Source organism: Pyricularia oryzae, chromosome 7 (genome assembly GCF_000002495.2).
Source record: "Pyricularia oryzae 70-15 chromosome 7, whole genome shotgun sequence".
NCBI classification, from domain to species: Eukaryota; Fungi; Ascomycota; class Sordariomycetes; order Magnaporthales; family Pyriculariaceae; genus Pyricularia; species Pyricularia oryzae.
Window position 1 is genome coordinate 1,731,228 of NC_017854.1, and position 12,992 is coordinate 1,744,219.

Below are 12,992 nucleotides of genomic sequence, written 5' to 3' on the forward strand. Positions count from 1 at the left end.
GAAAGCCGGAAAAGCAGTTGACAGGGAATCAGCTTGGACCAATCCCCATCTTTCCAGACGACCATCGCAAGTCATGTCACACCAACGAACGGGAAAAAAAAACAGAGTGCGGAGAAAAACGGGGAATCGGACAACCAAGACAATCCATTGGGAAATATTCTTGTTAGGGTTGTTCGGTTGCGCGTCGGGTCGTGTATCGCACGCAGTCCTTCCCCCCACGCCCCGGCAGTGCATATCCCATCTAGCCATCCTTGCCCCCGTCCTAACGCCCGTGTTCTGCTGTACCGTACTACTGTAACACGTACTACCATGGCAGAATCGTCCCAGGGTGGTTGTGGACCCAAACCGTTGGGGTTCAACCATATCTTGCACGGGCCCTTTCAAGTTTACTTTGCAAGATGTATATTGTTTTCGAGAGATAGACTGGTGTTCGAGAGAACCGTATTGAAGATGGCAGGATTACTGGTGGTATACAGTTACTGCATTGTCCTTTCTAGAGAGAAAAAAAAGACCATCGCGAAATTCAAAGCACAATATCAAACAAATACCGGTACTAGGCGAAGATACGGGACAGATGAACAAACAGATATGTGGGCGGGGGCTCGAGCGCCAGGGCGGACACCCGAAAAGCCGCCCCACCAAGAATTGTAGGCAACATCCTGGACGCCATATGGGAGACAAGGGGACGGGAGGTACGGAGTACAAAACAGAAAAAATGGAAAGCTAGCATCAAAAGTCGCTACCAATGGAGTGGACCGTCTAATAGGCTGTGGTCAAGGTAGTCTTTAGTGCAGTTAGCTTTGTCTTTTGTCGTAGTCAAAAAAGGACCCTGATCAAGAGGGAGGATCTGTTCCGCCAAACCTCTACAAGCGCCACATTTTTGGAATCAATGAACCAATCGAACTGCAAAAAAAAAAAAAAAAAAAAACATCGCATGTCTCGTACCACGTACCAAATATTATTTCTTTCTGCTACCTGGTCTTCAATTCATTTTCTTTTGTTGTCGTCCGCATGATCTTCCAGGCCAGGCCATGCTGACGAATCATTTGCCCTGTAGCAAAGGAAAAGCAACAAGCCAGGTAGGCCAAGGCCCTTCAAATTAGAAAGAAATATTACGCGCCCTTCCAATGGCCAGTTAGGTGGTACCGCCGACCAACGGTATAAGATCAGTGTCAGATGGCATCGTGATTTTAGGACTTAATAAATCTTATTTCCTTAACATTGAATTGGCACAGCATCTCGATCCATGCTTGCCGTTTCTCTCCCCACAAGCTTATCCTCCCAAGACACCCTACAAGGCATTATTATCGTGGTTTCCGCGATATACCTACCGATAATGGCATCGTGTAGATATAATGGAATAAACGGGTCCTCTCCCAGTTTCCCAAAGAGAAAGGTACAAAACAATCTCATGTCCGTCTCGTACTCAAGACTACAAGTAATGGTCATTTTTTGATATCTGGTACTCTATGCCTCATTGAGCTAGCGGGGTTTACCCGTTATTCAGGACATCCCCTCCACTCTCCCTTTTTTGTCTTTTTTGTCTTTTTTACTCTCTCTTCGTGCTGTTCATAACATTCTGTCTAATCCTATAGCTTCATCTCTTCTTCTGTTAACGTACAAAAAGCAGCAATTCTCCGAATGGCTGTACTCCAGTAGGGTCTTGTAGAATTTCTATGTGAAAAAAAAAGTGGCAAAAGAAAGAATAAAACCAAAGAAAGCAGTTGCAACCCGAGAAAGCTGCACAGCTCTGCACATTTCAGCACAGCACGGAAGAAATTCACTGGTCCGGGATAGACCGGCGCCTAAACGATAACCCCTGTTCGGCGCCGGGGCCCAAGTTCTAGGGGCACCATCCTAGCAGGAACCCAGCAAGAACCCAGCAAGAAACAGAGTAGCGAGCCAGCCCAGGCAGGGTGGAAAAAAAGAGGAAAGAAAAAGAAAAGAAAAAAAATCCAATCCCACCAGCACAAACATTGAAATCGCTCTCGGTCGCCTACTCCATGTGCCCACGGGCTTTTTGTTATTTCTGTTCAACTTCCAGCATTCTCTCTACCCTGGGTCAAAGCAATTGCTTGGGTTTCTGGCTGACAAAGTCGCCTCTTGACAATTCGCCTCTCATTTTTCCACATTCATCCGACCCGGCCCAACAAAACCATTCAGCACACCACAGACAAAGGGAGGAGAAAATAAAAGAAGATTAAATCAAAAAAGGAGCCATTTATTAGAGGCTGTTAATGATTTAGTCATTCAAATTATTCCCACAAGGTTCCTGAGATCCCATTTAAGCATCAGGCTGCAGCTGGCTGTGCATTCAACGCGCATGCGCAACACCACTTGAAAAAGCTCTACGGTACCTGGAGCTCCTCCGCCCCGGGCAGCCAGAACGGCGATTGGACACCTGGTCGTTGCTTGTAGCGCGGAGAAAATCCCCGGAGTCTTTTTTTTACCAATTTTTTTTGTTTGTTTACTTACTCCTGACGCTCAACACTGCTACTACGAAGTACTCTGGGGTACCGCCGGCAAAGCTGTACGTTGTCGTCACACTGACCTCAGGACCAGACGACTGCAGCCGCATTTAATACAACAAAGAGGACAACAACCAAAAGAGCTGCGGGTCATGGGCGCCTGCAATTGCTGTTGCTGCTAAACAACGACATCAGAAACGAAAACCACCACAGAGTCATGCCTTCACCGCGAAATCAACAACCAACGTAAGCTTTTTTCTTTCTTTCTTTTTTTTTTTTTTTTTTTTCTTTGTCATTTCCTTCTCCTCTTGTCTTTCCCCTCTCCTCCGTTAGGCCCATACCCCCCTCTCGACTCGCCAAACGCTTTGCTAACCAAGGTGCGCCACAATAGCCGCGAGTTTCACATAGTGGTCTTGGGTGCTGGTGGGTTCCGTGAAACATATCTCTTGGACCACTAATCCAGTTGGCGACTGGGGGCACGATAGGCTGACCCGAACGTCTTGTTTGCAGGCGGTGTGGGGAAAAGCTGCCTAACAGGTATGGACTCAATGTCGCACGCCTTTTCTTTATGATCTTGTTATGAAAAAAAAGAGATTCTTTAATTTTCAAGGCGTATAATCATCAAAACTAACACAAAAACCAGCACAATTTGTGCACAATGAGTGGATTGAAAGCTACGACCCCACAATAGAGGACTCGTATAGGACACAAGTCGCCGTCGATGTAAGTCAACCGGTTTCGTGAGGTTATAGTTCAAATATTCCTTAATTACAAGGACAAATATCTGGTATATGTTAGCTGACCTCTGAATCTTGTTGTAGGGACGGCAAGTCATGTTAGAGATGTAAGTACAACGTCCAGTTTACCTAGTAGTTTCGCGAGCCCATCTGACTTTGAGATTTAGCCTCGACACCGCCGGCACGGAACAGTTCGGTATGTGTTTTCACCCAGATTCCCTTGCATGGAGGAGGGACTCTTTCGACTGACCAGCCTGCCACAGTTGCTATGCGAGATCTCTATATGAAGACAGGCCAGGGCTTTCTCCTCGTCTTCAGCATTACGTCACAGTCATCACTCGCAGAGCTAGCACAGCTGCGGGAGGAGATTATTAGGATAAAAGACGACGAAAAAGTGCCAATAGTCATATGCGGCAACAAGGCAGATCTGGAGGAGCAGCGAGCCGTCCCCCGAACCAAGGCGTTTGCCATTTCACAAAGGTGGGGAGCGCCGTATTATGAGGCGAGTGCCAGGACAAGGAGTGAGTAGGCCCATCCAGATCTTATGCCGGGTCAAAATGTCCCACATGTGAACCCTCAACTCAAATCATGTGTTGCGCTGACTGGGCACATCGCGATGAAGCAAACGTGGACGAGGTCTTTGTTGATCTATGCCGGCAAATGCTTCGACGGGACCAATCCTCACCACACGATTCGTTCCAAGACGGTGACGAGCGTACCGACGGATCCGGGGGCTTCGGCTCCAAAAAAAACGCAAAGAAGCATGGAAGGCGCACGCGGTGCGTCATACTGTGACCAAGTCCTTTTTCTCGACTTGACCTGTTTTATGCGGTTTCTCTATCGACACGTTTTCGATGAAAATGACTCTTTTTCGTACACCTTTCGAGCCTTTCTACCACCTACCTACCACATACCTTACCTATCTTGCTTTTTTAAATCAGTTTCTCTAAGAAAAAGGCGAGATTGCAAACGAGGAGAGCGCAAGCTCCAGAATTGTTTTTCATTTTTATATATATTCCCCCCAAATTGTTTTTTGTTTCTTTGGATGGCTTTGGCATTTGTTTGGCATATGGATCTTTTATGGTTATTCCTTTTGTGGAAATGGGACAGGCGCTGGTTACCATGATCATCTTTTCCTTTTTATTCTTTATGTTTCCCATTTATGGCTAAACAAACCGCGTTGGACTATCTGTCTTCTTTATATCTTGGGCAGTTTACAATATTGACACCGTCACCATGATCAGAGACGTTCTCTGTTCCATCATCGGGCAAAAAGCCTTCCATATCTCGACTCCTGGATGATGATAATGAACCATACTTGAGCCGGGACAATGAGCGGCTTGGTGACACGCTCAATCACACCAAGGTGGGCAATATCAAAGTGTTTTTCTGGCATAAAAACTATCAAGATATATACTAACGGTTGTATTGTATTTCTTCTATTTGCATCGATAAGCCTGCTTCAGATAGCTAAGGTACCTGGGTAGGTACACCTACCCTGTATCAGCTCTGCTGCAACGACCGAAAATCGGAGCATCGTAGCTCCAATGCCCCTCCACCCGTATACGCACATATCCGGGGTGCATGTTCTCAAGACCTGCCTTAGTTAATGTCTATACTGGCAGCAATCTTGCTATTCGTACCTCATTTTTCTCATTCCTGGCAACTTGCCATTGGGATTGAAGCCGAGATCGATGGGCGTTATAACTATACATCAATCCTCTACCGCGCATGCTGCAATCACTAATCCCGACCCCCTTGCCTCAACAGCAACATCTCTCACTTACAGTGGTTTTCACGGCGTGCCGGTCACCATGCGGCTTCGAAAGACTGCCGTTCGTTTCCAGCCCATCGTTGTTTTCAAAACAGGCCTCCTGCTCCTCGCCCACACCATCACAGCGACCGCCTTTGGACTCGAGAAACACCTGGATGTCCGATCAGCGTCGATATCCTCCCTCCACGACGCCCTATTCTCGGGCCAGACGACATGTCGCACCATAATATCGGCACACATCTCCCGAATACAGGCCTTCAACCCGATCATCAACGCCATCACGGCCCTGGATCCGGCCTGCCTGAGCGCAGCCGACGCCCTCGACGCCCAGCTGGCGGCGGGCAACGTCACGGGCCGGCCGCTGTTCTGCATCCCCGTCCTGCTCAAGGACAGCTTCGACGCCGCGGGCATGAGCACGGCGGCGGGCTGCCTCGCTCTGGCGCGCAACCGGCCGCGTGTTGACTCGCCCACCGTCGCGGCCCTGCGAAGCGCCGGCGCCGTCGTCCTCGGTAGGGCCAGTATGCACGAGCTCGCGCTCGAGGGAATATCGGCGTCGTCGCTCGCTGGCCAGGTCCGTAACCCATATGACCTGCGTCGGACACCGGGGGGAAGCTCTGGTGGGTCCGGGGCGGCGGTCGCGGCTGGGTTCGCTGTGCTCGCTACGGGGACAGATACCGTCAACAGTTTGAGAAGTCCTGCGAGCGCGAATGGGCTGTGCAGCTTTCGGCCCACGACTGGACTGGTGTCCAAGGAGGGCATCGTGCCCGTCTCAGCTACGCAGGACGCCATCGGGGCGATGGGGAGGAGTGTAGAGGATATCGCTGTTGCGTTGCAGGTGATGGCTGGGGCGAGGGGGGAGGATGTGCCGGACGAGGTTGTGGGGACTCATTACGTGAAGGAGATGATGGAAGGGGACGGACTGAAGGGATTGAGGCTGGGTGTTGTGGATGGCTTCTTCAACCATACCGCCGACCCCGAGACAGACCCTGTAAACAACGCCATGGAGACTATGATGTCGCTTCTCAAGAATGCCGGCGTGACTATAGTCAACATCACAGACCCGGTTTTCGACGCAGTCTCCATTCTCACCAGCCTCGACGTGCAACGCTTCGAGTACAAGGAACAGTTGGGCCTGTACCTCGGCCGAACCGATCTGGACGGAGAAGATGTGCCTCGGTCCTTTGATCAGCTATACCACGGCAACAGAGAAAGCCAAGACTTTGTGGTCCTGCCCTACCAATACGACTTTATCAACAAATCCTCGACAGCCTCCACCTCGGACGATGAATACAAAACCCGCCAGGCAGGCATCCGCAGGCTCACTGAGCATCTGGCCGCGACGCTTGCGACGCACTCGCTCGAAGCGCTCATCTACCCGCAGCAGAAGAACCTCGTAGTCGAGATCGGGTCGCCCTCCCAGGCCGGCAGGAACGGGATCCTGGCCGCGCTGACGGGATCTCCAGTCGTCGTGGTGCCTGCGGGATACTCGCCGGAGGAGGGTGGTCGTGGTGGAGTGCCGATCGGGATGGAGATACTCGGGATGTCGTGGACCGAGGGCCGGCTTTTGGGGATCGCTCGTAGCATATCGCAGCTGCCTGGAGCGCCGGCTTGGAGGATGCCCGGGACGGTGAATTCGAGCGTCGAGGTTCGGGCGTATGAAGAGGTGCCTGTTATTGTGCCTGATAGGGGCAGTGTCCCGCCAGAGTATCCGCTTGGCAACTTGTGGCACGGGCCCGTGTGAGTTGATAGCAACTGCTTGTGCGCTAGGGAGTTTCTGAGGTATTTTGAGTAGAACCAGGCTTTAGTTATAACGAATTAGATATATACATATCTATACCTCAAGCTCATAGCAGATATATCCTCGGTCAAATAGAGCAAGACATGTACCAGCACCCAGGACACCTAGTTCTAGATGTCCTTCACGGTGTACTTTGCAAGTAATTTTTTTTCTTCTCTCTCTCTCGCTATCATCCAACGTCTATGGAGCAATGCTCTTAATGTGCCTGGTATGCAACTCATCAACAGCAGGGATGATCAAACTCTCTATCTCCATCTCGGGTTCACCCTCGGGCAGACTAGCTGGATCCAGGGGCATTTCGGCCACTCGCATCTTGGCCTCGGCGGCGCCGACCATGTCCTCTCTGCCGCTGACGGAGCCCCTCCTCCTGCCGGTGGGCACGCGGATCCAGCGATCGGCGGCGCCGGGGGCGACAAAGACGACCTCCCACTTGCGGGTGGAGAGGAGGTTGCCGATGACGAGGTGATGCTGGTAGCGGTCGAGCGAGTAGCGGGCCTTGTGTACTAGGATGGCCGGGTCCGTCTCGAGCTTGAACGAGACGATCATGCCCTGCGGCGCCCAGCCGTCGACCAGGTTCTTGAGGAACTTGGGTACCGGATCCAGGTCTACAATCAGGCGCTTGGAGCGCGGCACGGCGGGTGACGAGTCAAAGTTGTCAAACGTCTCGTCGTCGGCGGCGGCCTGCTCCTTGGCGACGGCCGTGTTGAGCTCCTCGGCGCTGAGGGTGGTGGGCTGCTGGAGGGGCTGCTCGCCCGGAGGGATGGGAACGATGGGGAGGGCGCCCAACGGAGGCGCCGCCTGCGCCTGCGGCTTTCGCTCCGTGCTGCTACTGCTGTGCTTCATCCTCTCCACGGCCGTGGTGGACTGGATCTTGTGCTCGGCCATGCGCTCCGGCGGGACGAAGAAGTCCGACACGGCCGCGGCGAGGTACAGCAGACCCCTGGGTCCGAGCGGGCGCATCAGCTGCGCGACGGCCCTGAGCTCGTACAGGTAGTCGGTGATGGTGACAAAGGGCAGCATGAGCAGCATGTTGCCCTGCTTGGCGGCGCGGTACTTGCGCAGGACGCCGAGCATCTTCTCAGCGCGGCCCGGCTCCGCCACGACGGCGCCGTTCTCCTCGTGCAGGAAGTCGAGGAAGCAGTCGGTCGGTGTGTGGCTGTAGTGGCGCGAGTAGGGCAGCAGTGAGAACTGACGGTGCAGGAAGATTACTGCGTAGCCGGCCTCGAGGAAGTACTCGGCCGAGGTGGCACCGCGGGTCCCGGCGCTGAAATTGTCAATGAAGCGCACCGTCTGGCGCTCCAGGGGCACTGTCGTCCCGCCAGAAGTCACCAGCACCACTCGGCGGTTGGCGGCGGCGTGCTGCTCGATGAAAGCCGAGGCTAGCGCCACATGCTCCGACAGACCCCGCGGCGGCGGGTTGCTGCTGAAGTAGTGGTCCTCCTCGGCCGCTGCGGAGGGTTCTGCACCAGCCGGTTTAGGCGGTTGTGGTACGTTGGACATGGCTGCAATGACTGGTTATAGGTCGATGCAGGGAGCGTACAAGACTACACTTAATTTTGTGAAAGGGGCTGGCTTTCTGGGGGGTTTATTGGGGGAAATGAACCATTAATTGCGACGGTCTATGGTCTGATGTCAAACCCAAAAATAAGCAATAGCGGGTCGAATGATTTGTTTCTTCAATTGAGCAAAAAATGATGCAGTGGCGATTGGATTGATCAACTGCTGGATAGTACCTGTCACTTGTCAATTCCGCCCTTTGTGCTTGGTACCTATTATTGCACATTCAATTGAGCAGTGGGATCGCAAAAAAAAAAAAAAAAAAAAAAAAAAAAAAAAAAAAAAGCGATACCCTTCAACCGCTTGGTACGGGGTATTTTTTATTCATACCAGGTTTGACGTAGACTGATAATTAATTCCCTTTGTTTGGCAAGATTCAATTGATATCTGGATTGTTGAATAAAATCGCTCATAATATCTATCCCAAAGAAGAAAAAAGACAAATGACACAGAAGAGCTGTTGAGTTTGTTTTCTCATCTGGTTTCTTTTGTCCTCCGAAAACGCCTATAAAATGCCTGCAAGATGCCTGTAATATATGCCTGCAATACACCAGAACTGACCGCCAAAAAAAGAAAGAAAAATTCCACTACAGCTCACAAGCCAAACCATGTTTACTACCCCTCCTTCAAATCAAAAGAAAACCCAAGGCTTCCACCCTACAGAATAAACCTTTGCCGACACGAAAAACACTAGCGACAGCAGATACAACAGGCCCGTAAACACAATCAAGCCCCAGTAGTCGCCGCCGCACGCGGCCAGGATATTGCCGCCGATCGGGATGCCGACCAGGCAGGCAAACGACACGAGTGTGTAAGCCGTGGCGTAGTAGCGGCCGTAGTTTTGCGTCTTGCACAGCCGCCCGATGCAGAGCGGCGTGAGGCTGATGTTGGTCCCGCTCGCGAACCCAAACAGGATCGCAAAGACGACGATGCCCGCCGTCGTCCCGCCCGCCGGCAGCCAGATGGCCAGGCAGGCGATGAGTGACTGCAGGATGGCGATGATGTTTGCGTTGGCGGGACCGATGATGTCTGCCCACCAGCCCGGCAGCGCCCGGCCCAGCACCGAAGCCGCGTTTAGCACGGTCAGGATCTGGAACGAAAACGCCGCCGAGAAGCCCTGCGCCTTTGCGTACAGTGATATGTAGCCCAGCGGGATGAAGAGCGCAAACTCCATGAGGAAGATGCCTGCCGTCGTCAGCGAAAAGGCGACGTTGCGGAAGATGCGCGGGTCCGGGTGTGCGCTGGCGTTCTTGGCCGGTGGCAGCCGGGATCGGATCAGGAAGTTGGCCGCAACTGCCAGCGCGATGCTCACGAAACCGAGCACTCGCACCGCCCATGCCCAGCCCACCCTCTCGAAGAGGTCCGACAGCAGAAGTGGGAACACGACACCGCCGACGCCGCCGCCTGTGGAGGCGATGCCCGTTGCCAGGCCCCGGCGGTCACGGAACCAATGGCCTATGGCGGTGATGGCGGGCGTGAACATGAAGGCGGTTCCCAGGCCATCAATCAGGCCGAAGGCGATGACAAAGTGCCAAAATTCTGTATGATTAGCATCTGGTCAGCTGACAGTCCATCAAGCAGAGCAGAAAATGGTGGTAGTGTCGGAAGCAACCTGGCCTGGTACCAGTTCAAACTTACCGGTGCATATGCTGAGTATCATGGTGCCCACAGCCAGCAACACAGTTCCGAGTAATATCAGCCACCGCGGCCCATATTTATCGAATATAGGACCAATGTAAAGCCCCATCCCAAAGGACAAAAAGGTATATATCGAAAAGATCCAACCGACGGTGCCCTCAGAGTAGCTGGATAGTTGATTTTGCGCAACATATGACTGCAGCACTCCAATGGTGTTCATAAGACCCAGTGATGACACGAGCGCCATCCAAGATCCAAGGACAACGAGCCAAGCGCGCAGTCCGCCTTCAGGGTACGTCTCCTCCTCTTCATCCTCCTCGTCTGGGTCATCGCCCCTGTTGGGAGCATCGTCATCTTTCCCGGAACCGGCGCCGGCTTTCTTGCTAGCCGCCTCGACAGCCGGGTCCCTGCTGGCAACGACGAACAGCTCCGGGTTCAAGTTTGGCTGTGGGTAGTCTTGTCCAGCCTTTTCCGAGTGTGATGTGGGTGCGTGTTCTGGTGCTGCTGAATTCGTAGCGCTAGCCTGAACGGCATCACCGCTACCCGTGTTCGTCTCAACCATGGCCGTCCTTACTACAGCCTGTCGTCCAAAAGACATGAGAACAAATTTATGCTACTGACTCTCATGAGCAACCATTGACTAGATCAAGAAAGGTCGCACAAGTCAATGCCATATATACAATGGTAAAAGCCCGTTTATTGTGTATAATACTCCTCACGAGTACACCCTCATGCAATGGTGTGAAAGCAAAAAACCACATTTTGGGCAAGTAGATTGGGGGATGTTAGTGGATAGGGTAATGTAATGTGCGGCAAAAACTACTAGGAATCCATGACTCCTCATTTAGGTAATGAAATCGGCGCTCGGGAATAAAACTTTTTTTTTCTCCTCTAGCTAAGCGATGTAAGTCAGCTAGCTCGACCTTGCATGGAGGGGGAACTGGAGGTCGGGTTGTGTGGATAAAGGTAGTGGAGGTGGATATTCATGATGGAAGATCGATGGGGAGTGGGTTGGCCTGGCTGGACCCGGTTCGGAGGGTGGAGATCTACTTTGGGTGTGCATGCAGCTTAAAATATAGACTTCTATCTAGAACCAACAGGAAAGTTCAGGCTTGCCATTCAAAGCCATTATACCTTTTATCTAATCCTAGGAGAAGCTGCTACAAGGGTACATGGTGCGATCCAGAGTCCATCTTGACCGATTCTGAGACAGACCCCACACATTGCACTTCATATATAATAACTAGGACCGATTAGGTTTGTTCGATCTTATTTTAAATGCCAATGCCGACTGAGCCCGATATCGGTGCTGGCTCCCTAGACTACTGCAACTAACTGACCACACGTGGTTGGAAATGTTCATAACCATCCCTGTCCTGCACAATTCAGGAGTTTGTGAAAGTCTGCTTCCTGTACTTGCTGTAGTAGCCCGATTAAACATATTCCAATGCCAGGCCTAGGAGTAGTGCCTAGGAGTAGTGCCCAGTCACACCTTGCTTTGCACGAATTTTGCAAGTTGACCGTCTGCCCTGCGGCCGACTCCGCACCTCCATCGGCGCCCTCCGCGCTGCTTTTCATAGGTGCTCGGCAATCGGCAGTCGGTGCTTTCCGAATCGCTCTTGGCCCCAAAGATAGATGGGTCGGAGGGCTGTCCGTCTCCGTGCCTGAGTCCAATTGACTAAAGTGGCTTCTGCGAGGCTGGATTGCAGACGTTCAACCCTCCTCGTCGTCGACCTCCTCCATCATGACCTGATGCGGTGCCCTGTTCATCTGCTCTGATGCCGCATTTTCCGTCTCTCCCGAGGCAACTCCCGTCTGGGAAGGCCCTGCACCCGTAGCCTTAAGATAGCCCTCCTGCTCGAGCCGGTCGGCCTCCTCGGGCTCCAGCAGCGCGCCGCTTTCGCCTTTGCCCTTGGATAGCTTAGCCTGCACGACCGAAGGCACAAAGGCGCTGACTGCCTCCTTCCTCAAGTCCCTCACGACAGGCTTAGACTCGTAGACCACCTTGGGCTCTGTAGTAGCCACCGGTGCAGGCTTTGGCGGCAGAGCCGTGTCGCTGTTGGAGCCTCGGCCCAACCCCCTATCTTTCGTCAGCGGCACCGCATTCGCACTGCTTCCAGCGCCCGCACTGGCATCCGCACTCGCATTATTGCCATTGTTGTTGTTGCCGCCACTACGCTTCGCCCTCCTCTTTGCCCACCACTTATCCAGAACCTCCTTCGGGATGGGCGGCGGCGTGTCCCGCGGCATCGGGATCCTGGCGACGTCCTCGGGAACCTCGTCACTATCGCTGTCGCTATCCCTTCGCAGCGCGCCATCATCGCCCCTTCTCCTCTTGCCCAGCGAGCCCCTGTCGTCCCTGCCACCGTCGCGGTGCGGCCGACCGCTGCCAAACTGCGGCGCCTTGTCCCCGAGCAGCTCGCGCGCCTTGAGCACGGCCTTGAGCTCCTTCTCCAGCCCCTCGAGGACCGACTCCTCGTGCGACGAGAGCTTGCCGCCGCCCTCGGCCACCGCCTTGAGGTCGTCGATCTGCCGCTTGATCCCTTCTGGGTTGCGCTTGGCGAGGCGGTCGTTGCGGCGGGCTTGGACCTCGGCCTTGCCTTTTTTTTCGGGTGTAGAGGTTAGCTTCTGGGCTTGCAGCAATCAAGGTCAATGGTTTCTGGGTCTAAACCGCTTACCTTTTTTTATCTCCCTCGCCTTGTCGGCTTTACGCTGCGCCTGCACGGGGTTGTAATTTTTCTCTTTGGGCATCTTCGACTACTTGATTCACTCGATATGGGTGATTGTTTAGTAATTTAGAAGAAGTATAGACTAGCAACTCGGGTAAGATGGGTTGTAACAAGTCTGCAGAGAATTGGGCAGAAGCATCAAATTGCGGACCGCGACGCGCTGGAAAGGCGCTAGATGGCGATGACGACGGGCGGATAGTGGGTCCACTCCCCCTGAAGCCGGATTTTTTTATCTTATCTGCAGGCGGACATGGGTATCGTCGGCACTCGAAGTGTAGTCGCGGGCGCTTG

The 12,992-nt window shown here is 53.0% G+C and overlaps 7 protein-coding genes across 7 annotated transcripts; 3 read left to right on the forward strand and 4 right to left on the reverse strand.

Annotated features, from left to right (window-relative positions):
• Positions 1-1,201: 1,201 nt before the first annotated feature.
• Positions 1,202-1,669, forward strand: MGG_17980 (uncharacterized protein; the record flags this gene model as incomplete). Its single annotated transcript, XM_003720982.1, has 2 exons — positions 1,202-1,396; positions 1,631-1,669. Exons 1-2 carry the CDS (start codon positions 1,247-1,249, stop codon positions 1,667-1,669), a joined length of 189 nt encoding a protein of 62 aa, XP_003721030.1. The 5' UTR covers positions 1,202-1,246.
• A 1,016-nt stretch (positions 1,670-2,685) lies between these two features.
• MGG_02727 (uncharacterized protein) lies at positions 2,686-4,000 on the forward strand (the record flags this gene model as incomplete). Its single annotated transcript, XM_003720983.1, has 8 exons — positions 2,686-2,714; positions 2,860-2,891; positions 2,979-3,005; positions 3,112-3,191; positions 3,290-3,312; positions 3,373-3,401; positions 3,469-3,726; positions 3,828-4,000. 8 exons carry the CDS (start codon positions 2,686-2,688, stop codon positions 3,998-4,000), a joined length of 651 nt encoding a protein of 216 aa, XP_003721031.1.
• A 466-nt stretch (positions 4,001-4,466) lies between these two features.
• Positions 4,467-4,742, reverse strand: MGG_17981 (uncharacterized protein; the record flags this gene model as incomplete). The annotated part of the gene is made up of 2 exons (XM_003720984.1): positions 4,467-4,606; positions 4,703-4,742. The coding sequence occupies 2 exons, from the start codon at positions 4,740-4,742 to the stop codon at positions 4,467-4,469; spliced, it is 180 nt and encodes a 59-aa protein (XP_003721032.1).
• A 48-nt stretch (positions 4,743-4,790) lies between these two features.
• Positions 4,791-6,917, forward strand: MGG_02726 (glutamyl-tRNA(Gln) amidotransferase subunit A). The gene has a single exon (XM_003720985.1). The coding sequence runs from the start codon at positions 4,900-4,902 to the stop codon at positions 6,718-6,720; it is 1,821 nt and encodes a 606-aa protein (XP_003721033.1). The 5' UTR covers positions 4,791-4,899; the 3' UTR covers positions 6,721-6,917.
• Positions 6,767-8,549, reverse strand: MGG_17982 (phosphopantothenate-cysteine ligase). The gene has a single exon (XM_003720986.1). The coding sequence runs from the start codon at positions 8,275-8,277 to the stop codon at positions 6,958-6,960; it is 1,320 nt and encodes a 439-aa protein (XP_003721034.1). The 5' UTR covers positions 8,278-8,549; the 3' UTR covers positions 6,767-6,957.
• Positions 8,550-8,701: 152 nt separating this feature from the next.
• MGG_17983 (MFS monocarboxylate transporter) lies at positions 8,702-10,837 on the reverse strand. Its single transcript, XM_003720987.1, has 2 exons — positions 9,973-10,837; positions 8,702-9,873 (listed from the first exon to the last, which is right to left on the reverse strand). Exons 1-2 carry the CDS (start codon positions 10,568-10,570, stop codon positions 8,966-8,968), a joined length of 1,506 nt encoding a protein of 501 aa, XP_003721035.1. The 5' UTR covers positions 10,571-10,837; the 3' UTR covers positions 8,702-8,965.
• Positions 10,838-11,188: 351 nt separating this feature from the next.
• On the reverse strand, positions 11,189-12,825 carry MGG_02723 (uncharacterized protein). The gene is made up of 2 exons (XM_003720988.1): positions 12,651-12,825; positions 11,189-12,572 (listed from the first exon to the last, which is right to left on the reverse strand). The coding sequence occupies exons 1-2, from the start codon at positions 12,721-12,723 to the stop codon at positions 11,686-11,688; spliced, it is 960 nt and encodes a 319-aa protein (XP_003721036.1). The 5' UTR covers positions 12,724-12,825; the 3' UTR covers positions 11,189-11,685.
• Between the last annotated feature and the right edge of the window lie 167 nt (positions 12,826-12,992).